At 41.8% G+C, this 22,142-nt stretch overlaps 1 protein-coding gene across 4 annotated transcripts in view; it reads left to right on the forward strand.

Annotated features, from left to right (window-relative positions):
* Positions 1-22,142, forward strand: part of dip2a (disco-interacting protein 2 homolog A) — a 216,143-nt gene that overhangs the window by 133,847 nt on the left and 60,154 nt on the right. For all 4 annotated transcript variants that reach the window (XR_005944547.1, XR_005944546.1, XM_041200489.1 and 1 more), the window contains exons 5-9: positions 148-357; positions 17,510-17,641; positions 19,201-19,320; positions 20,737-20,934; positions 21,202-21,293. Coding sequence is in view for 2 of the 4 variants with exons in the window: in XM_041200489.1 (XP_041056423.1) it covers positions 148-357; positions 17,510-17,641; positions 19,201-19,320; positions 20,737-20,934; positions 21,202-21,293 (752 nt within the window). In the remaining 2 variants the exon portion in view is untranslated. The remainder of the gene's footprint in view (positions 1-147; positions 358-17,509; positions 17,642-19,200; positions 19,321-20,736; positions 20,935-21,201; positions 21,294-22,142) is intronic.

Consider the following 22,142-nt stretch of genomic DNA (forward strand, 5'->3'; position numbering starts at 1 on the left):
TATCCAGCCAGGCTACTTGTGGGATGCAAATTGTGTCCTGCATATCCCTTGTGCTGCACGTGTGAAATGCTCCCTCTGGGGCTGTGTTACTGAGTTTAATAGAGTAGAGACTACACTGTCCTAACATTAGTATTATATTGAATGCAGACACATCTTCAGCATCGGAAGATGAGGGCTCACTCCGTCGCCAGGGCCGGATCACGTCCACTCCAAACCAGGGCCATTTGAACGTAGAGCACTGGCTTAACAAGGTTATCCAGAGCTCCTCCACCTCATCTTCTGCATCGTCCACCTCATCACATGTAGGAGGGAAACCTACTGCTTCACTAGCTGACCTCATGGCGCATACCCATTTAGGTCAGTAAACCTTTATTTAATTTTACTTCCTCTACAGCATTATGAGAAACAAACCTTAATATACAGTAACTATTGTCTAAATTATTGTTGTTAACTGCAACTGAGTAGTGCAGAGTCAGGTTGAGAAGATTTGAGAAGAGAAAGGTCAGGGTTATTGATCTGCTGTTATATGCTTCAAATTAATAATGCCTAGTATAGTTCAAAGTTGCTCATGCTAAAAGGTTCAATGCAGGGACAGCATATCGTAAAAGGAACAGAAAGCACTTACATTACAATGCACTTTTGACAACTTCAGGATGCCCTCTGGCACCTTGCAGTCAATGAAATACTTTTAAATACCACACACAACATCCAATTTATGCGCAGCAAGAGCTCTCAAGCTCAAGTGAGATAAATGGCCATTAATCTGTTTTTGGTGGTGGTGTTTGAGAGATAAACGTTTGTCAGGAGAACTCCATTGCTCTGCAGTTTGTGCCAGAGGATCTTTTTACACGCACCTGAGACGGGTCCTTATTTTAATTTGTCATCTGAAAGATGTTTTTTTTTTAATTCCCCTTACTGCTCATCCTGTACTGATGTACCAATAATGTTCAGCCATGACACTTGCATATCACATTTCCTTTTTATATTTGCAGTTTGTACATTTATTTTTATGCTGAATCAATATATTTTACGACACTGATAACATACAGATGGGACTGTTTGTTCAGGGACAGTATTTCAGATTGCTTCATGACAATGTTGATAGTGAGTTGTTAGGTGAGAGAAAAAAACGATTTTGTTTAAATAATAGATTTACTGATATTTTCATGCCCTTTTGTAAAAAGTGTAATCATAAAGATATTCCTGCAATTTCTTTTCAGTCGTCACGATAGCCTGCTAACAAATACTGTTGTAATGCTTTATTTGCGGTTGAAACAGTGACCAATGGCAGTTTTGTCAGCGAAACGGAATTTGAGAGAGATTTTCTGTTGCCCCTACTTTTTTTTAGATATTTTTCATTTTTTCTCCAACTCACCAGTTTATTTTCTTTTAAAAATGAGGTTTGGGATTTTAATATATTCTCTCCTATTTTCTTAGCCCCTTTCTTTTCAGCTGCTCAAGAACGTGTGTTTTTTTTTTCCTGTACAGCACCACCCAGAATAAGAATGGAGCACTAGAACAGAACAGCTTTATGCTATATTTCAGTTGTGTGTTTGTGTGCATATGTTTGTTTGCAGGTGTATTCACACAACGCAAAGACAATGGAGCCAAATCATATGTTGTCGACATTGTTCCAGCAAATTGGAGCATACCACTTTGTGAATGCCTGGGATCCTGGCAGCAGCCATGATGCCTATACTGTGTGACAGGCTGTTGCATTTGAGCAGCAAGTCAAACCCGAGGGTAGCCATTTGGTGACGAGGCCTACCCAATGACCGCCTGGGTTATAACTCCGGTGCACAACCCAAACACAGGTGGGCAGCATCTATGTAACAGCCATGCTGTCGCAAGGAATGTCATTGACCATTGGGGTGACCATTGGGTTGCTCAAGCAACACTTGCGCTACCTGGTGGAACCGTGCAGTATTTGCCAGAGCGTGTGATATGAATTATAGTGATCTGCATCCTGTAAACTTCTCTAACACAAGGGCACAGCCCTTGTCACCAGGTAAATGGTGAGCAGCAAAGGCAGAAGGGAGAAAGCAGCCAACACAACCCCAATTCCTCATTCAGGATGACTTTGAGCAGCTCTGACCCTAGAAAGCCAAGCTTTGGAGAATCTCAGCGCAGGGGCAACAGTCTGGGCTGGCTGGAGGATGGGCAGCAAGAAGGGTAGAGGTGGAGAGGCAGTGACGAGAGGACAAATGCTGACATCCTGAGGATGGACAGCAGGTTCACCTACTACAGAGTCACTGCCCCTGCGGGGTGCCTCAGCAAGTCTAGTAATCTGTTGTGGGCAGCTTTCTAGACTGAGACACCCTTGAAGTACTGGTATCTGCAGCCATGATGGCAACAGTCTGAGTCTGCAGGGCAACAAGCTGAGCTAGTGTGACTGCAGTTTGAGCTTCCGCTGCAGCACTCTGATGTTGGGAGGCTTCTGTTTTTGCTGCCTGAAAGCAGAGACATCAGCCATCAAGACACTGCATCATGGGTGGGTCCGCAAGCATTCTCATGAAGTTGACCACCATGTCCACACTGGAAAGGATGGACTCAAAAGTTCTCAGCAAAACCCTGTGGAAGGTTGGTGCAGATTCTTCCAGGCTCCTTGGCAGTGACGGCAGACTTTCTGACAAGCTTGCTAATGCACCCAACATTTCTTTGTGCATATCCATCAGCCTTTTCCTGTATGCTGCCCCTTCAAAGACCTCAGTAGCAGGACTATTTAACCCTATGGTGAGCTGTCCTTTCCCCTGGCCCTGGCTGCAGACCACCCTTGCCTGGTGACTCATCACATGCAGATCCCGCCCCTATGCTATCTGTGATGGTGGCTGTGCATGTCGGATTGAGTGAAGGTGTTTCTCCATCTGTTTTGTTTTCCCCTTGCAGGAGTGTGAAGTTCCTGGCCAGGTGACATTTCTTGGGTAGCTGAAAGAAGAAAAGCAGAATGTAGGGTTGCTGTGATGGGATCGGGTGAAGGCAAGGGGTGCATACTTACACAATGTTCAGCATGGGAATCAGAGGAAATTGTATGATGAAGGAAAAGTGGGATGTGAGAAGCAGGATTAGTTATGAATATACCATTAGTTTTGATTCTTTCAGCCCCCCCACTTCAGCCCCACAACCTCAGTCATGCCCGCTGCAATGATGGCAAGCCCTGTCTCCTCCACTGGGGAAGGGCATATTGCTGTGCCTTTCCCCCACTGGTTATCTGCTGTTGCCTTCAGTTGTGTGCTGTCCCTGTCCTACAAGACAAAGGGAATGGTGTTAGTAAGCGTGGTGCAATCAATCTGTTTGGATGGTATGGCTGTTATGGTTGAATAGCTGGCACTGTGTGCAAGCTGAGAGATGTGGATGTGAGGCCTGCAGCAGTGTTAAGTATGCGAGGGTGAAATGAAGCTATGAATGTGAAGTAAGAGCCATGTTGATGGAGATGGGTTGGTTTGGGGTAAGAGAGAGGCGTATGGTACATTGAGCAGTTTGTGAGGCTGGTGGTGGAGTTGGCGGAAGTGGCATTTGAAAATGTGTTCCTAACTGATCACTGGTGAGAGATCATTGAGCTTCCATCCGGGCCCTTAGCTATGCTGCTTGGAGCCCACTTTCTCTATGTTGTGCCATTAATGTATTTTTCCCATGTCAAAGTCACTTGTGGAAAGAATTCCAGCACCTGCTCCAGTACTTCCCTTGAAGAGGTGCAGGCTTGGTTAAAATAATGCAATGCTCATGCTAGCCTCCCACGATTTTATGCACCCCCCCCCTCCCCCAGGCTTTGTGCTGGCTGGACGCTGCAGTCAATATAATGACAAGCAGCACAAAGTTAGTGTGTCGCCTGCACATTTTCGGGCTTTATCCCATCTTCCCTCAGACTTGTTCACAGTGCTCAATGTGGTCTCAAAAAGGTTCTTTACAAGTTCAGCATAACTTCTCTGTTTTCCGGATCTCTCCCCATGGAGATGAACCCCAGTGCCAAGTTTGCTGTTCGAAGCCTTGTTAACCTATGTTGCTACTTTGTGATTCATCTATCTGTACCCCAGATATCTCTATTCCATGACCTCATTTAGGCATTTCTTTTCCAAGAAACTTGTGGCCTCCTTATTCTTCCTACCAAAATGTGCTGCCTCTCACTTTTTCTTCCCCCGCTATATGCCCATTCTGCTAATTTATCAATGTCTTTCTGTATTTTGTCAGCGCCCTATTCTGTATCAACTAAGCCACCAATCCGTTGTCAACTGCAAATTTTAAATTGTACTTCGATTCCAGAGTTTGAATCGTATATGTAAAGCGTGAACAACCCCAAACCTTGTGGAATACCACTTTCTAGTGTTTGCCAACCTGAATAACTACCCAAAACCTCTACTCTCTGTTTTCCGATTTGTAGCCGGCTTGCTTTCCATTATGCAACTTGTGTCCTGATGCTACATGTCCTGACCTTAGTCACGAGTCTACTATGTGCTATTTTATCAAAAGCTTTTTGGAAATACAAATATATTTCATTTACTGCATTCACCCTTTTCTACACTTTTCTGTTACATCAATTGATTCCAATAAGCTTGGTCAAGCATGATCTTCCTTTTTGGAATCCATGCTGACTATATTATATTTTCAGATACTACATATTTTTCGGTTACATTTTTGAGTGATGTTGCTGATGTGGGCTTGGCTGACTTGGAACTATGTCGCCATTCCTTCACTGCTGCTGGGTCTAAATCCTGGAACTCCCTCCCTAACAGCACTGTGGGTATACCTACGCCACATGGACTGCAGTGGTTCAAGAAGGCAGCTCACCACCACCTTCCTGAGGGCAGTTAGGGATGGGCAATAAATGCTGGCCCAGGCAGCGAAGCCCACATTCCATTAACGAATGTTTAAAAAGAGGTGTAAGGGACAGCAGAGAGGCAAATGAAGAAAATGGTACTTCAGCTCCTTTGCCTGGTGATTTGCTGCTACCCACCTACCCTGTATGCATACTTGCTTGTTCCTCCACTATTGCTTCTCTTCCCCCTTAGAAACCTCCCTAATATCTCATTCATAATCATGAGCAGTGCTTCACAAGTCTTCAGTTTTGTCTCTCAGTACTGTGAGATAAATACCATCTATCTGTAGGGATTCTCTTGTTTTATTCCTTTTAGATCATTAAGAATTCATACTCTTTTATATTGAAGTCATCAATTCTACTTGGGTTATCACTATTGAAAGAAAGCATATTGTATCCTCCCTTGCGACTGTTTGGAGGAAGTTATCATGTGGAACCTAACTGTCCTGCTCATCTTTTTTCAGCCCCGTCTGTATATTTATATAGTGAATTGGAAATTCCAGCTTGGCTAATCATTGGACCTGCGCCAGTGCCCATGCCACTCAGGAGTTATTTTCTGTCTCTTTTTCCTCTTTTCCTTGTGTCCTTTTGATTTTTTTTTTCAGTTATCCAATCCCCTTTTAACAGCCGTTTGTAGAATTCTGTAGTGCCATAACTTTGGTGTCAAAAATTTTCTTCTCACCATGTGAATCTAGTACTTTGCAATTTGGGATTTGTACTGATTTTCCACTGGTGAGGAAACCAAATTGACACAATTTCAAGTTTGGAGTTTTGTAAAATACAACTTTATTAATGAAGCAGAATGAGCAGTTTTAGTTACCTGAATACGTGATATGAGACCCTGTGAACTTATATGAACCGGGAATGTCTTACTATGAATTACTGATCATAAGAAATAGGAGCAGGAGTAGGCCATTTGGACCTTTGAGCCATCTCTGCCATTCAGTAACATCATGGCTGATCTGGTTGTGCCCTTAACTCCAAATTCCAAAGATAAATGACCCTCTGAGAGAAGGAATTCCTCCTACTCCTCCGTCTTAAATAGGAGGCCTCTTACTTTTAAATTGTGCCCCCTAGTTCTGGATTTCCCCCAAGTGGGAAAACATTTTCTCAGCATCTACCCTATCAAGCCCGTCAGAATCTTGTATTTAAATAAGATCACCTTTCATCTTCTAAACTCCAATGAGTATCAGCCCATACTGCTCAACCTTTCTTTGTAAGACAACCCTTTCATCCAGATAATCAGGCTAGTGAACCTTCTCTGAACTGCTTCCCCTGCAACTATAATGCTGGTTCTGCTTAAGCTGAATTCCCATACAAATTATTCTGACTTGACAGCTCTCATTGACAATAGAATGCTTCTGCATAAGTTTAATGGGCTTCACCAACTGTAGGCCTTGATTCCATGCTAACAACCTATGCAGAGGCTTGTGTGCTTCCCCCTCCAATTCTAATGTAACCTCGTATTGTACAACAAATCCTGCTGTAAGTTTCATAGCCCAGAATGATGGAACAAATTTGTACCACGTAGCACCCAGTCCAAAATAATTAAGTGGATTCAGATTAGATCTCAAATTGTCCAGAGTAGCATGCTTTTTTCCTGCATAAATTAACCCAAAACAGTATAGACAGAATCCAAATGATCTGATTACAGCTGTTATGATGACTGATATTGGTCACAGAAAATATAATTGACTTTCCTTTGGTTCATTGCCAGAAGTTTGGGTGTACGAGTGAAGATCTGGCCAGGTCACCATTTTAAGAAAAAACTGAGAGAAATGTGTGCATATGCATGATGCGAAAGCTATCAAGATCCATGCACATTGAAATAACTAAGCTAATTGGATAAGTTTTTGTGATGTGGCGTGTGGAGGTATGTGTGGATCATGTTTCCACTTGTCTCTGCTAGTTATATCATTGCAATCCGGGCAGAGTAGGCTGAAGCAGCGGAAAAGATCAGGGAAATTTAAACCGACGTGAGTTACGGCCAGTCGCACTTGTGCTCTCCTCTGTCTTTCCTCTTGTTCAAGGTTCGTCGTCTTTTTTCAGTGGTTTGAAATCAGCTTACTCGCAACTGACCACCCCTGTTAAAAATATGTTCTTTTAGTGATAGTGTTTTTCAGCCATATTCATAAACTGTGCCAGGTTACCACTGTTGAGTACATTAGAAAATACCTTTTGAATGGAAAGAAGGGGTGGGGAAAAGAATTAAGTTCTGTTACAGTGCCTTATTTTATGTTTGTGATTATGCAAGTAAATTTTAGTGGAAACTTGAAGCCTAATTTGTCTAGTTTGCTCTGGCCTCAATTTTCTGATAATGCCCAAAGCAAAATCTAAACCCCTGCCCCCCTTCTATCTGTAGAGTAAGGATTGAACATTTCAATGCAAGTAAATAGGGCCATGATGAGGATGGAGGACAATGCGAAGAGAAGGCATTTAGAAATAAAACTGGTAATTACAACAGTCAGTAGTTTTGGAGGTCTTCCTAATGATATAAACCTGGATTGCTTGCATGTGTTGGAGGTTGGAAAACTGATAATAGTTCAAGTTCCAAAGGCAGAGTGGAAATTTATTTAGAATGTGTGCACCTCCCTTTATGGTGTAGTTTGCTGACTACAATGGCACTGTGTGGGAGCAGCTTTAAATAGCACTTCCCTCTCTGTCGTTACAAGATAACACCGTTGTGCACACAGAGCAAGGGAACTATTGTAGAAATATCCGTAACAACAGGGACATTGTGTAGCCATTTTCCATAACTAAGGATCCTTTAGTCTCCTGAAGTATCTACATTTTTAAAAAGTTCCTTAAGGGGTTGTCCTCACTTGAGTTGTGTGTGTGGGCGTAAGTTTCCAGGTTTGAAACTGGAGACTATTTTTTAAAAAAGAAATGAGGTGCAGCAGCTATTATAAGAAGGAAAAGAAAAACATTGTGAGCAAAGTGAATGAGATGACAGTGTGCTCCTGTTTCACTAGACTTCTCCTTGAGTTCTGTACCCAAAGGCAGGCCCTTGGCGATTATTTGCTGAAGCACCGCAAAGTGCCATGATTTATTTACTGCGGGTAGGGTGAGGAGGCAGGCCTCTGAGTCTACCTCAGCCGAAATGGGAATTGGACCTGATGCTGTTGGTCTTAAAATGATCCACACATTAGCCTTCCAGCCAATTGAGCTAACCACCCCGCCTGCCCGATTTAGTGGTACAATGAAGTACAAGAAACTTGCATCAATTTAAAATGTTGAATCTAGATTACTTCTCCAGGGCCCTTCCACTTCTCTCTCCCACCCCCCCCTCTCCCCATTACAAAGGCCATCTGTCACTTGTTCTATGTTCTTTCAAAGAGTGCTGGCCATTGTTCTGCTATTAACACATTCTGCTTTCGTAACCTTATGCCACTTATCAGCACCTTCTTTAGTCTTCACCACCACCCATTAACACTCCCTTTGTTTTGTGTCTATGACTTTTTTGTCAATTTTTCCTTAGTCCCCTATCCTGCTTTAACTGTTCCCCCCCCCCCCCCCCGCCCACTTAAACAGTGTAAATTCTGCTTCTCTTTAGCTTTGAAGAAGAGTCATACGGACTCGAAACGTTAACTCTGTTTCTCTCTCCACAGACGCTGCCAGACCTGCTGAGTTTTTCTAGCATTTTCTGTTTTTATTTTGGATTTCCTGCATCTGCAGTATTTTGCTTTAACTTCTCCAGGGATCAGCCTCAGTGTAACAGGAAAATGAATCATTTGTATGTTGCTGGGCCTATGTTCAAACCTTATACAAAGTATTCTGACTATCTGCATGAGTGGATGAGGCGGGGACTTTCTTAATTGGTTTTAAACAATAAAATTTAACATTAGATTAATGTCAGTGGCAGGAAAAATAATAGGACCCCTAATGCAGGAGAAAATAGGAAAACATCTAGAATCCAAAAATATAACAATGAATAGTCAGCATGGATTCCAAAAGGAGAATGAATTCTTTGAAGAGGTAACAGATAGGGTAGACAGGATAATGCAGAAGATGTAATTTGTCTGGATTTCCCAAAGGCCTTTGATAGGTTCCACCTTCTAGACTAATGAATAAGGTTAGAACATCTGAAGTGAGGGGACAAATTACAAAATAGACAGCTAGCTGCATGTCAGCAAGCAGAGAGTAAGTGGCAAAGGGTAGCTATTCAGAGCAGCAGAAGGCGGAAAGTGGTGACACACAAGTTTCAGTGTTGGGACTACTGTTCATAATTTATGTTAACGGTCTAGACTTGGGAATCAAATGCACAATTTCTCAGCCCAATCCTGCTGACTCATTTTCACTGTTAAAGCAATTTTCTCTGCCTTTCAACTAAATGTTGATCAACTTATCTCTTCAGTTTTTATCTCGATTCAGATTGCGTGTTGCTTTCACAAGTTTTTATTGTACCACCTTCCTGTAGCCTCTCATAAATTCGCTGTTAAAGCTATGTGTACGTCGTTTGCTTGTGTTGTGGCTTTTGAAGAACAAAGGATAGTTTTGCTTTTGTTTATTTTCACAGTGAGGATTGCAGTTTGTGTGTGTGCTTGTGTTATGACTCTTGAGTTGGTTGATATAGTATAACTTGTGTGGTGCCCTTCACAGACTAAATTTGTAATTGTATCATATCCTCAAAACAAATGTTATTGTAAAGGCCTTGTGGCGTTCTCATAAATAGTACCGTTGCAGAAGATGTGTGCAAAGTGGCTGCCAGAGATGAGTCACCGTGAATTTGTTTTCCAACTTTTTTTTTGTAAATCATTTGCACAGGTTGTTAAATGGGCCCTTTTAAAAGAAATCTCTGGTTGTGAAATTTAGGACTTTTTCATTTGCATTTAATATAGTGGCCCTGATTTTGCGGTAGTAATGACGCCAAAACTCTCAACAATTGCCGTCATTTCTCTGTACAGATGCAACTGAATGCGGAAATCCAGAAGTTTCTGTTAGTAACTCTGCGCTCTGTTGGGTGTGCTATTGAAGTCCCCACCAATGGCAGTCAGTTAGAAATCACTGAACCGATGAGAACTTCCCCCTTTTCACTGTAATATTGCTGTTTAAAAAAAAAAACCCTGAAGAAGTTATGGGTTTCTATTGGCATGTTAATTTTCAACAGCTGCTGAAGGACCCGCCTGACTCTGGAAAACAAATTTTATATTTGCATAGTGTCAGATTTTCCAACTTAATGCCATAGCTTTAATGTTTTTAAAGTTTGTTCATGATATTTTTCTCATGTGTATGTCCCAATCTTTATGTTGTTGAGTGTATAAAAATATATATATAAAAAGTGAAAGATAATCAATACATTTTTCTTCCCGATTTGCTGTCTGTGAGAATTCCTCAATGTAACTTGAAAAGTGATAAAGCAAGCGCCATTGCTTTGCTGAGGAGCACAAAATCCAGGCCAGTGTTGTTCTTGTGAAGCGAATAGAGTGGCAGCATGTGTGTGGCTGCTTTGTGATTGGAATCAGCGTCATGTACTGCTTTGTGATTGACTGCAATGTAAAATGCCAATCAACAAACGTGGAAACTTTTTTCTGCGTGCAAAACAAGCTGGCAGAGCTGGCACACGCTTTAGAACACAATGCCGAAAATAGCTGGTTCAATATTTTTGGTTGCTTCTCTGTTTTACTGCTTTGTTACGTAAAAACGTAGTTCACATACTACCAAGCTGAAAAGGCGCTGAAATGGCTGTTTTCCTGCCATAAGCCCTGGCAACAAGAGCCAGACTGGATCAGTTTAACCACCATGTCAATTGTTGAGTGGATTCCCATGAATCTTTCACAAATACTGTGCACAACTTTCAATATGCCACTTGAATTACTAGATAACTAGAGACTGAAAAAAGTTTTTTTTAAAACTGATTTTCAAAAAAATTCCCAGATTATTCCGGGCTGATGATTCTACTCGATTCTGACTTGCAGAAAGAGGAAAACAAAAACAGAATTACCTGGAAAAACTCAGCAGGTCTGGCAGCATTGGCGGAGAAGAAAAGAGCTGATGTTTCGAATCCTCATGACCCTTCAACAGTTCTGAGGACTCGAAACGTCAACTCTTTTCTTCTCCGCCGATGCTGTCAGACCTGCTGAGTTTTTCCAGGTAATTCTGTTTTTGTTTTGGATTTCCAGCATCCGCAGTTTTTTGTTTTTGTTGCAGAAAGAGGAATTGGCCCTACTTCTGTGTCCCAGAATCCCACAATGTGCACATCTTGTGTTATTGATGTTGTCGTGCACATTGAGTGATAACACTTGTGCAACATGCACAGTGTGATGGATGTGCTTCTTGGGACCTGACTGAATGAATGTCAAATTCTGGAACAGAGGCAAGTTGCAGTTGTTTTTTTAAGCTAATAATGAATGTGTGCAGTCTGCGGATCTTTGGAAAAAGTTGAGGTTATGTGGGGTATTGATTTTTTTTTTTCTGAATCTACCCATTATTTTTTAGGCTCTAATTTTCTCACCGATTTTTTTTTTTGGGTCCTAGTATTTGAAAATAAAACCTAGTAACACCCTAGAAAGACTTTCAGGATTTTAAATCTAATTTAGAAGTGGCTTTTATGAAAGACACGTTGTTATTGTGGACAATACTTCATGGTAAAAATTAAATGGAAGTAAGTGGTAGCTTGCCTTGTTCTCATGGGGAATTTGCTGCTTTATTTTGGTGTTCATTTTTTCTCTTGCACATATTTATATGTGTAAGTGAAATGCCTGTTGGAGAGAACTCATCTGATCCAGCAAGTGGAAGGTGCATGTGAGCAGCTCAGTGAGCATCGACTCATTTGAATCATCTTTTCTGCTTATGGGGAAGCATTTGGCCTATGCAGGCACAGCTGAGAACAGAACTTCTATTATGTACAGTGTTGTGGGTACAAACTCATTTACCACTCGCAGCATTGTATGTTGGCACCACACAGCACTCATGAATTTTAATAATATCATTAAGGATGGGGTGACTTATTGAATGACGTGTTTTACCAAGCAAGTATTGGCACTTGGTTGGAGAAAAGCTTCTGTTCATGATGTGGTTAAACTAAACATTCAAAGCAAATGATCTTATTAATAACAGCCTTCCACCTTTTGAAGGAATTATGCATGTTCATTGTATTAAAAAGGAATTACCTGCGGATTTAGGAGTACTTTTAGAACCTGTAAGCAGGAGAGACTTATAATGTTGCTCCCAGGCACATGATACTGAGTCATTTATTTTGAGTTGAAAAACATCTTGTATGTATAAGTGGTGCTGAAAATTTCCGTTCTTCACTGGAGCACGAATTATGTAACCAAAACTATATACTTTTTAAATTACGTATTAACCATAGACTTTCTTAGGTTGACTGGATTTTAAAATTCTTTCCTGGGACGTGGACGTCCCCGGTTAGGCCAGCGTTTATTGCCATCCCAAATTGCCCCTGAGAAAGGTGGTGCTGAGCTGCCTTCTTGAACCGCTGCAGTCCATGTGGTGTAGGTACTACACCCACAGTGCCGTTAGGGAGGCAGTTATAGGATTTTTGAACCAGCGACAGTGAGGGAACAGTGATGTATTTCCAAGTCAGGATGGTGAGTGACTTGCAGGTGGTGGTGTTCCCATATGTCTGCTGCCGTTGTCCTTCTAGATGGTAGAGGTTGTGAGTTTAGAAGGTGCTGTCGAAGGAGGCTTGGTGAGTTACTGCAGTGCATCGTATAGATGTTACCCACTGCTGCCATGGTGCGTGAAATGAATGCTTAAGGCGGTGGATATGGTGCTGATTAAGCGTGCTGTTTTGCCTTGGATTGTGTTGAGCTTCTTGAGTTTTGTTGGGGCTGCATTGATCCAGGAAAGTGGAGAGTATTCAATTATACTCCTGACTTGTATCTTGTAGATGGAGAAGTCAGGGAGTGAGTTGCTCTCTGCAGAATTCTCAGCCTTTGACATGCTCTTGTAGATAAATTATTTGTATGGCTGGTACAGTCAATGGAAACCCTCAGGATGTTGATGGTGGGGATTCAGCAATAATAATGCCATTGAATGTCAAGGGGAGATGACTAGACTCTCTCTTGTTTGAGATGGTTGTTGCTTGGCATGTATGTGTTGCAAATGTTATTGCAATTACCAGTCCAAACCTGGATATTGTCCAGGTCTTGCTGCATTTGGACATGGACTGCTTCAGTATCTGAGGAGTATGGTACTGAGCATTGCGTAATCATCAGCGATCATCCCCACTTCTGATCTTATGATGGAGGGAAGGTCATTGATGAAGCAGCTGAAGATGGTTAGGCCTAAGCCACTACCCTTAGAAACTCCTGCAGTGATGTCCTGGGACTGAGATGATTGGCCTCCCACAACCACAACCATCTTCTTTTGTATGACTGCAGCCAGTGGAGCGTTTTCCCTGATTCCCATTGCCCCAGTTTTGCTAGGGCTCCTTGGTTCCACACTCAGTCAAATACTACCTTGATGTCAAGGGCAGTCACTCTTACCGCGCCTTGGGAGTTCAGCTCTTTTGTCCATGTTTGGACCAAGGCTTTAATGAGGTCGGGAACTGAGTGGCCCTGACGGAACCCAAACTGAGCATCAGCGAGCACATTATTGCTGTGCAAGTACCGCTTGATGGCACCTTCCATCATTGCTGATGATCAAGAGGAGACTGACGCAGCGGTAATTGGCTGGGTTGAATTTGTCCTGCTTTTTGTGACAGGATATACCTGGGAGATTTTCCACATTGCCGGTTAGATGCCAGTATTGTAGCTGTACTGGAACAGCTTGGCTAGGGATGTGACAAGCTCTGGAGCACAGATTTTCAGTACTATTGCTGGAATATTTGTCAGGGCCCATGGCCTCTGCAGTACCCAGTGCCTTCAGCTGTTTCTCAATATCATGTGGAGTGAATCGAATTGGCTGAAGACTGGCATCTATAATGCTGGGGCCCTCCTGAGGAGGCCGAGATGGATTGTGCACTTCTGGCTGAAGATGGTTGAAAATGCTTCAGCCTTGTCTTTTGCACTGATGTACTGGGCTCCCCATATCATTGAGGATGGGGATGTTTGTGAAACCACCACCTCCTCTTAGTTGTTTAATTGTCCACCACCAATCACAACTGGATGTGGCTGGACTAGAGCTTTGAAATGATCCGTTGGTTGTGGGATTGCTTAGCTTTGTCAATTAAATGAAATACAAGAAGTGCAGATGCAAAATGACTGCCCTCAATTACTTTGTCTAAAGGAAAAATTCTGAGCTAAACCATGCTCAGCAATATGATCAACGAGTGATGATAATATAGTTATTTCAGAAAAGATTTTGTAGGGGGTTGGGGAAAAAAAATGAATACTTGGGTGCTGTGCATAGCACTGGATACCTGGCAGTTGTAGAGAGATTATCAGATTATCCATTCTCGTGTTCTCCATGTAAAATTGGAAGTGGAGAAAATTATAAAGGACGTTGAGGTACTATCCTTGTGTTTCCTTTTTCCTTTCCACATGAAAGCACCTTCCTGTTCACTTTGTTTCTCCTCATTGTTCAGATTCTCTGGCATCATTGCTGAGGTTTGGAATTTTTAAAAACTCACACTTGGGTGATTTATATCTACGGTGTGTGGGTGGAGTTCTTTATTTTCAAGAGTTCCTGTATTACTTGGTTAGAATTAGGGAACAATGCAAGAGCTATTACACTGCTGAATATGCCACCAAATTGTGAGAAGGAGGGAGGAACAAATTTTCAGGAAAATTGCAGAAAGATGCCATAATTTTAGAGTAGTGATAATTGGGGGCTTGACTTAAGCAATTCTTAGCTAGCGAAGAGGATGCTGCTGATGTTAGAGTGGAGGAGGAGTTGGTAGAAAAATTAGATTGGTTGAAATTAGATAAGGAAGGGGAGGGAGAAAGATGCTAGTGTAGTGATAATGTCACTGGGCCAGTCGAGAGGCCCAGGCTCATGCTCTAGGGATATAGATTCAAATCTCGCCGTGGCAGCTGGTAGAATTTAAATTCAATTCAATAAGCCTAGCCTCATAACGGTGACCATGAAACTATCATCGATTGTTGTAAAAACCCATCTGGTTCACTAATGCCCCTTTAGGGAGGGAAATCTGCCATCCTTGCCTGGTCTGGCCTACATGTGACTCCAGGCCTACAGCAATGAGGTTGAGTCTTAACTGCCCTATGAAATGGCCTTGCAAGCCACTCAGTTCAAGGGGCAATTAGGGATGGGCAACAAATGCTGGCCTTGCCAGTGATACCCACACCCTAAGCAAAGATAAAAATTGGTTGGCAGTGCTCAAAAGTATTAAATTCAGCTAGCCTAGATAGGATGCCGAGAGAAGTAAGGGTTGGAAATTGCAGGCCCTGGCCACAATCTTCTAATTGTCCTTGGATATGGGTGCAGTGAGAGAGGACTGGAGGATTACAAATATTCAAAAATGGGGTGAGGGCTAAGACCAGCAATTACAGACCGGTCAGCTTACACCTGTGGTGGAAAACTTTGAGACTCAAAATTGATCCTAATTTTCTCTGAGAGTTAATAAATGACAGCCAGCGCAGATTTATTGAAGGCAAATTGTGTTTGACTAACTTGATTGAATTCTTTGAAGTGGTGGAGAGGTTTGATGTAATGCGGTTAAAGTGCATAGGGACTTCTCAAAAGACATTTGCTAAATTACCACATAATAGCTTTATTAACAAAATTGAAGCCATGGGGCTAAATGCGATATCAATGGCTGCATGGGTAAGAAATTGAGTGAGGGTCAAAAAGCAGAGTCACGATGAGTCTTTCAGACTGGAGGGAAATGTGCAGCAGGGTCCCTGGGGGATAGTGTTTGAATCGCGGCTGTTTGATTTATAGTAATGATCTGCACTTGGCTAAGGAGGGCAGAATTTCAAATGTCATTTGCAGATGACACAAACCTTAAAAATTTAATAAATAGTGAGGAAACTATAGATGTGTTGGTGGAATGGGCAGATACATGGCAGTGAAAATTTAACACAACTGTGAATTGATGCACTCTGATAGTAAGAACGTGAAGAACAATATAAACAGAATGGTGTAATTAGGAAGAGAGTGTAGGAACAGGGACCTCGGATTGTCTGTACACATTTTTGAAGGTAGCAGGACAAGTTGAGAAGGCAAGCAAATTCTTGGCTTCATAAATAGCGTCTTAGAGTGCAAAAGCAAGGAGGTTATGCTAAACCTTTATAAGACACTGGCCCCAGTTGGAGTATTTTAAGCAATTTTGGTCAGCACACTTCAGTGAGGATTCCCAGATCTTGGAGGGGTGGGTGGGGTAGAGGAGAGATTTACTGGAATGGTATCAAGGCTGGAGAACTTCTGTTAGGTGGAAAGATTGGAGAATTTGGAGTTGTTCTCCCTAGAGCAAAGATTATGAGGAGATTTGATAGATGTGTTCAGAATCACGAAGGCTTTCGATAACTAAATAACGAACAAGTATTTCTGGTGGTGGAAGGGTCAATAGCCAGAAGACATAAACTTAAATTAATTGGCAAAAAATTGAGTAGTGACATGAATAGGGGGCAGGAGTTGGGGGGGAAGAATTACACAGCAGTTATGTTCTGGAATGAACTGTCCATAGGGTGGTGGAAGTAAGTTCAATAATAACTTTCAAAGGAGATATATACATGGAGGGGAAGCATCTACAGGGATGTAGGGAAGGATCAGGGGAGTGGGACTAATTGAATAACTCTTCCAAATAGCTGTCCCGATGAAGGAGAAAGGCCTTGTTGTATCATTCTACAGTTCAAGACATTTATTGTGGAAGATGGGCAGCCAGTCAAAAGAGAAGTGGTGCATCCCCTCCTGCTGTGACATGTCATGTTGTTCTCATTTTGGACGTTTTTGTACCAGCTCATTGAGCCCCCCGCTACAGAGAATGTCACTGAGTGGAAGGAATTCTGTTATATGCACAGTACTGCCTAGCTTCTGATCTTAGCACATGAAATGGAATGAGATTTTTATTCATGTTCTTTGTATTACTCTAAGGTTTGTAACACAAACAAGGATTAAAATCATTTGAGAACCAGTTTTAAATTTTGTAAACAATTGCATGCTGAGTACTGAGACTTGTATTGAGTGTATTTACAGAGTAGCTCAGCTGCACAACCCAAAAAGGTTTAATCACAGAATTTTACAGCACACAAACAGGCCATTTGACCCAGCAGGTCAATGCTGGTATTTATGCGCCATGCTAACCTTCTCCCACTTTACTTCATGTCACCCCAGCTGCAAATCTGTTTTTATTCCCTTCTCCCTCATATATTTGCCTAGCTTCTTCTGAAATGTGCCCATCTGATTCGCCTCAGCTGAAACATGTGGTAGCAAGTTCCGCATTCTCACCAATTTCTGAGTTAAGTTCCTGAAATCCTTCTGGATTTAAGAGTGACAATCCATACTTATGGACCTGAGATTTGAATACACCCCCCCACCCCCCATTAGTCAGTGTGTGCAAACATTGGATGAGGAAAGGATTGAGCCATGTTGTGATGTCTCCCTTGATCTGTGAGCATATTGCCACCCACTGTAAAGATTATTACGGTAGCCTGCTAAGCAAGTTCCTGGAGTGTAACCAGCTCCTATGGAGCTGCACGTCAGCAAGAAAGGGAGAGGAGAAAACTGTTTGCGAAAGTAAGTTGTATTTTGCACATGGAATGCACCAAGTGGCTCATTCTTCAATTCTCACCAGATAGGATAGCAAATGTTTTAATAATTTCTTTACCTTCTATTCAGATAACCACTCAGCACCACCAGATGTGACCACTGGTGCCTCAGAGCGCGTTACCCACTTTGAGCGACCACAAGTTTCCTCAGTCCGTGGAGTTCCTCGTGGTTTCAACAGCAGTGTAATGGAAACTGCTGATGGTGAGTTTGTGATGGGTTTCAACATCGAGTATATTCAAAGTGGTTTGACTGTGCTTTTAAAATCATATTTGGCGAGAGTTTGGAGCAGAGCACTTGAGAACGTATGCTGACTGGAATGGGGATCCAATTAAAAGTTTTTGCTCCATTTTTAAATTTAGATTTTTTTTTTGGCAAAGGCAGGGTGGATAGTGATTTTTTTGCCTACTTCAAAGAAGGCATGTTATAGTTCAGAAATAGAGCAAGTTAAACTCAGGGCATCCAGTGCCTGAGTAAAGAATTCCCAAATTGGCTATGAAAGGAGCAGATGCAAAATGAGGCATCCTTTACCCATCCAACCCAGACTTGAAAGAGCAGCACCTGTTGTTGTGAATGTTTTCATTGCTATACTATACACCTTTGTGTCTTCACTGAATCAGATTTCCAGACTGGTATAAAATGCAGTAAAAACACAAAATGCTAAGCGGATCAGGTGACACCACTGGAGACAGAAAGTTGTTGACTTGTCATTGGAAAGTTCTGGTGAAGGTTTCTCGATCTGTAATATTAACTCTGTTTCTCTTTCCAAAGATGTTGCCTTATCTGCTGGGTATTTTCCAGCATTTTCCTTTCTTTATTTGAATACCAACATCTGTAATATCTTGCTTTGACATTTAATACATTCTGGGTCTCCAGCATCACACTGTGTGTCAAGAGCGTTCAAACCTATTTCACATAGATCCCTTGCCACCAGAAAAAAGGCATTTGTTTCATTGACCTGGGTATGATTCAGCCCCGAATGCCAGAAATTAAAAAAAAATGTCAGGACCTCTCAAAGTGCTTCTCAGCCGTTGAAGTTCTTTTGAAGTGTTGTCGTTGTTGTAATGTAAGAAACAGGCAATTGCGCATAGCAAAGGCCCACAGATGGAAATGTGATAACGATCAAGTAATGTTTTGTAAGTATTGATTGAGGGATAAATATTGGCCAGGATGCTAGAGAGAATAGTTCACTTCTCTTCGAAATAGTGTTTTGGGATCTTTTTACTTGCACCTGAGAAGACAAATCGAGCATTAGTTTAATATCTCATCAGAATAAAGGCACCTCTGACAGTGTGGCATTCCCCCAATATTGCACTCTGGTGTTAACCTCAATTGAGTACTCAAACCCCTGCAGTAGGACTTGAATCCTTGAATCTTCTGACTCTGAAGCGGGTGAATTACTACTTAGCCAGGATGACAAATGTGAGCCCTAATAATATCCGGCACTACAAACGGCCCAAGGGAGAATATGATATATGTCAGCTGTTAACTCGATGCATCCCCACTACCGTGTACAAACTAGAGACGGGAGCCAAAAGTGCATCAACTGCACCAAATTTTGTAAAACTAAAAAATTGCTTTTCCTTTGTAATGCCATCTGTCATTTTTAACAACCATTCAAGTTCCCTCTTGAACCTGACTTTTAGTGATGTACCTTTTGTGGTCTTTAGTATAGAAAATTGTTCATCTTCAACCCAAAATAAAAGGCCAACATGACAGACAAGATTTGAGAGGAATATGTTTCTTTTGCTCACTTTTGTCAGGTGTACCTGTGAATAGCAGAGTCTCTTCAAAAATTCAGCAGCTCCTGAACACACTCAAGCGACCGAAGCGGCCACCACTGAAAGAGTTCTTTGTCGATGATTTTGAAGAACAGCTGGAAGGTACATGAGTCTAAATGAAGATGAAGCAGCTTCTATTGGAGTGTTGAAAACTCAGATACGTTAATGTGCAGTTTCATTTTCAGAAGTGTTTATCAGTCAAATCCTTTAAATTTTCTATTTTTTTCTGAGTTTTTAAAATTCATTCAGGGGATATGGGTGTCGCTGGCTAGGCCAGCATTTATTGCCCACCCCTAAATGCCCTTGTTCAGAGGGCTTTTTCTTAAAAAATAGTCAACCACATAGCTCTGGGTTTGGAGTCACACGTAAAGATAGCAAATTTCCTTCCCTAAAGGACATTCGTGAACCTGATGGTTTTTTACAACAATCGGCAATGGTTTCATAGCCATCATGACTTGATATTCCAGATATTTATTGAATTCAAATTTCACCATCTGCCTTGATGGGATTTGAACCCAGGTCCCCAGAGCATTACTCTGGATTACCAGTCCAGTAACAATACCACTACACCACCGCCTCCCCAAGGTATTAATAAGATATTAATGCTGTGTAAAGACGTGATCATTCTGCTCAGTTCTTTTTACCTCCTCATTCCCATTTTGTGTACAGCTTTTATTTTGGTTGCTTACCTCAGTTTTTTCTTTACACTTTCAGCAGCAGTTCACACTGGTGCTTCATTGGAAAAGCTGATTGTTCCTTCATGTTGCAGTTATCATCTTTTGTGGGGGTGTTTTTGAACACGAATTTAGACATTGAAATTTTTGTGGGGGAGTTTTTACAACTTTGCGAAGGCGGCTACATTCTTGAACGAGGCCTACATTAGTTGGTGACGTAGCTGGAGCATTTTGAGCTGTGGTTTCTCTTCTCAATCTTGCACCGCTCCCTTGGGAGACCCCCAAGAACCCATTCCTGGCCACTGTCTCTCTCTCACCTATATGCTGCCCCTTTATGTCACCATCTACTTAAATGAGTACTGACCTCTCCACTTAAAATATGGCTCACAGCTCTTGAACCCTAGTAGTGTCGATTTTATTTGACACAGCGCAAATCTTTGCTGAACTCCAGCAGGAATTGCTGGCTCACTCATGTGATGAGAGTTGGCTCCATGGGCGAATTCTTTACAAAAAAAATACTGTGAACCTGGCTTGACATCTTAAAATTTGAGGAGGAAAATGCAATCCCCTGTCATTATTCCCAGGGTATAGTCACTTTTCACTTATTGATAGTTTATACATTGTTATTAATTTCCCAACCCTGCCATGAGGAGTAAATTTTTCTTGTCCTTTCCCTCTCCCACTTTTAATGCAAATAGTCATTCTCAATAGCATCTGAGTCAGTTTAGCCCCATCTCAAATACACTGAAAGTGGTATGTGGCAGAGAATGTAAAGAATGAGGACAGTCACATCTTTTCTGATCATCTCATAATGCTTCTCTTTACTATCCCACTCTAACTTCAGTTCCACAAGCAGACCCCAATCAGCCAAAACCAGAAGGTCTTCAAACGACACCATTACAAGGGGAGCCACTAGGAGTAGTGACGAATTGGCCCCCATCACTGTTGGCTGCTGTGCAAAGATGGGGAACCACACAGCCCAAGGCTTCTTGTTTGACCTCACTGGATACTACAGGGAAGCCAATTTACACACTCACCTATGGTAAGCACCTGCCAATTGAATAAAGCGATTGTAATAGACATCGATCATTGCTACCAATGGGCATCCTGTTTGTAGAATACTTAATTCAAGTGTTGAATGAATGTGGACTGATCCAGGATTAAGCAATAATGCATAAACTTATCAGTTTATAATGGGGTTAATGTGATGAAAATACCTTTGAGGAGTGTGGTATTGTTTCATGGAACTACAGAAAGTCTCGCAGTACAGTATACTTAATGTTTGATTCCTTTGTTTTGTGTGTTTTAGGGAAGCTGTGGACTCGGAGCCTCAAGCTAGCTTACACACTCCTCAACAAACTGAGCAATAAGAATGATCCGCTTCTGAAGCCTGGTGATAGAGTAAGTTACTCTTCCCCAGAATTGTACCGTTTCTTTTTTGCAGTATTACAGGAATTACAACATGAAAGGAGGCTACTACTCATAAATGATGGTGCTAATTGCTGAACTAAACCTATTTGTTTGCCCCTTCCCCTGTGTACTTTTACATTCAAGATTGATTTAATGGATGATACTCAGATGTTTTCTCTGGAGCATTATGTCAATTTTCAAATCAGTGTAGACCATAAGATTACAAATTACAAGACTCTGCAGATGACTCAACAGTTAAATGTGTCATCCATGGTTTGGTTGGTAGCACTCTAACCTTTTGAGTCAGAAGCTTGAGGGTTCAAATCAATTCCAGAGACTTGAGCACAAAAATCTAGGCTGGCAGTGCAGCACCGAGGGGACGCTGCTGTTGAGGTGTCACCTTTTGAATGACATGTTAGACTGAGGTTCTGTCTAATGCCCTTTCATGTGTACATAAACTATGGCACCATTTCCAAGAAGAGCAGGGAAGTTATTCACAATGTCCTGGCCATTTTAACTCTCAATCAGAATCGCATAAAAAAAAACCCAGAAGATTATACAGCCATCATCACAAGAACTTACAATGTACATATTGGCTGCCACATTTCCTACAACAATGACTATGCAACAAAAATCTTCCATTGGTCAACACATGCTTTGGGATGCCCTGGCGTAGTACAAGGTGCAAAATGAATGCCAGTCTTTGTTTTACCTGCAGTGCGTAATGGGGTACCTAATCATTCATCACTAAGGTCTCCACCTCAAACCTAGTGTTTGCTGTGTTTTATAACTTTAGCCAGGGTAGTGACTAGGTGATGGAATTGGACTGCCCAAAACCTG

The sequence above is a fragment of the Carcharodon carcharias genome, chromosome 12, assembly GCF_017639515.1.
Source record: "Carcharodon carcharias isolate sCarCar2 chromosome 12, sCarCar2.pri, whole genome shotgun sequence".
Classification (NCBI taxonomy): Eukaryota; Metazoa; Chordata; class Chondrichthyes; order Lamniformes; family Lamnidae; genus Carcharodon; species Carcharodon carcharias.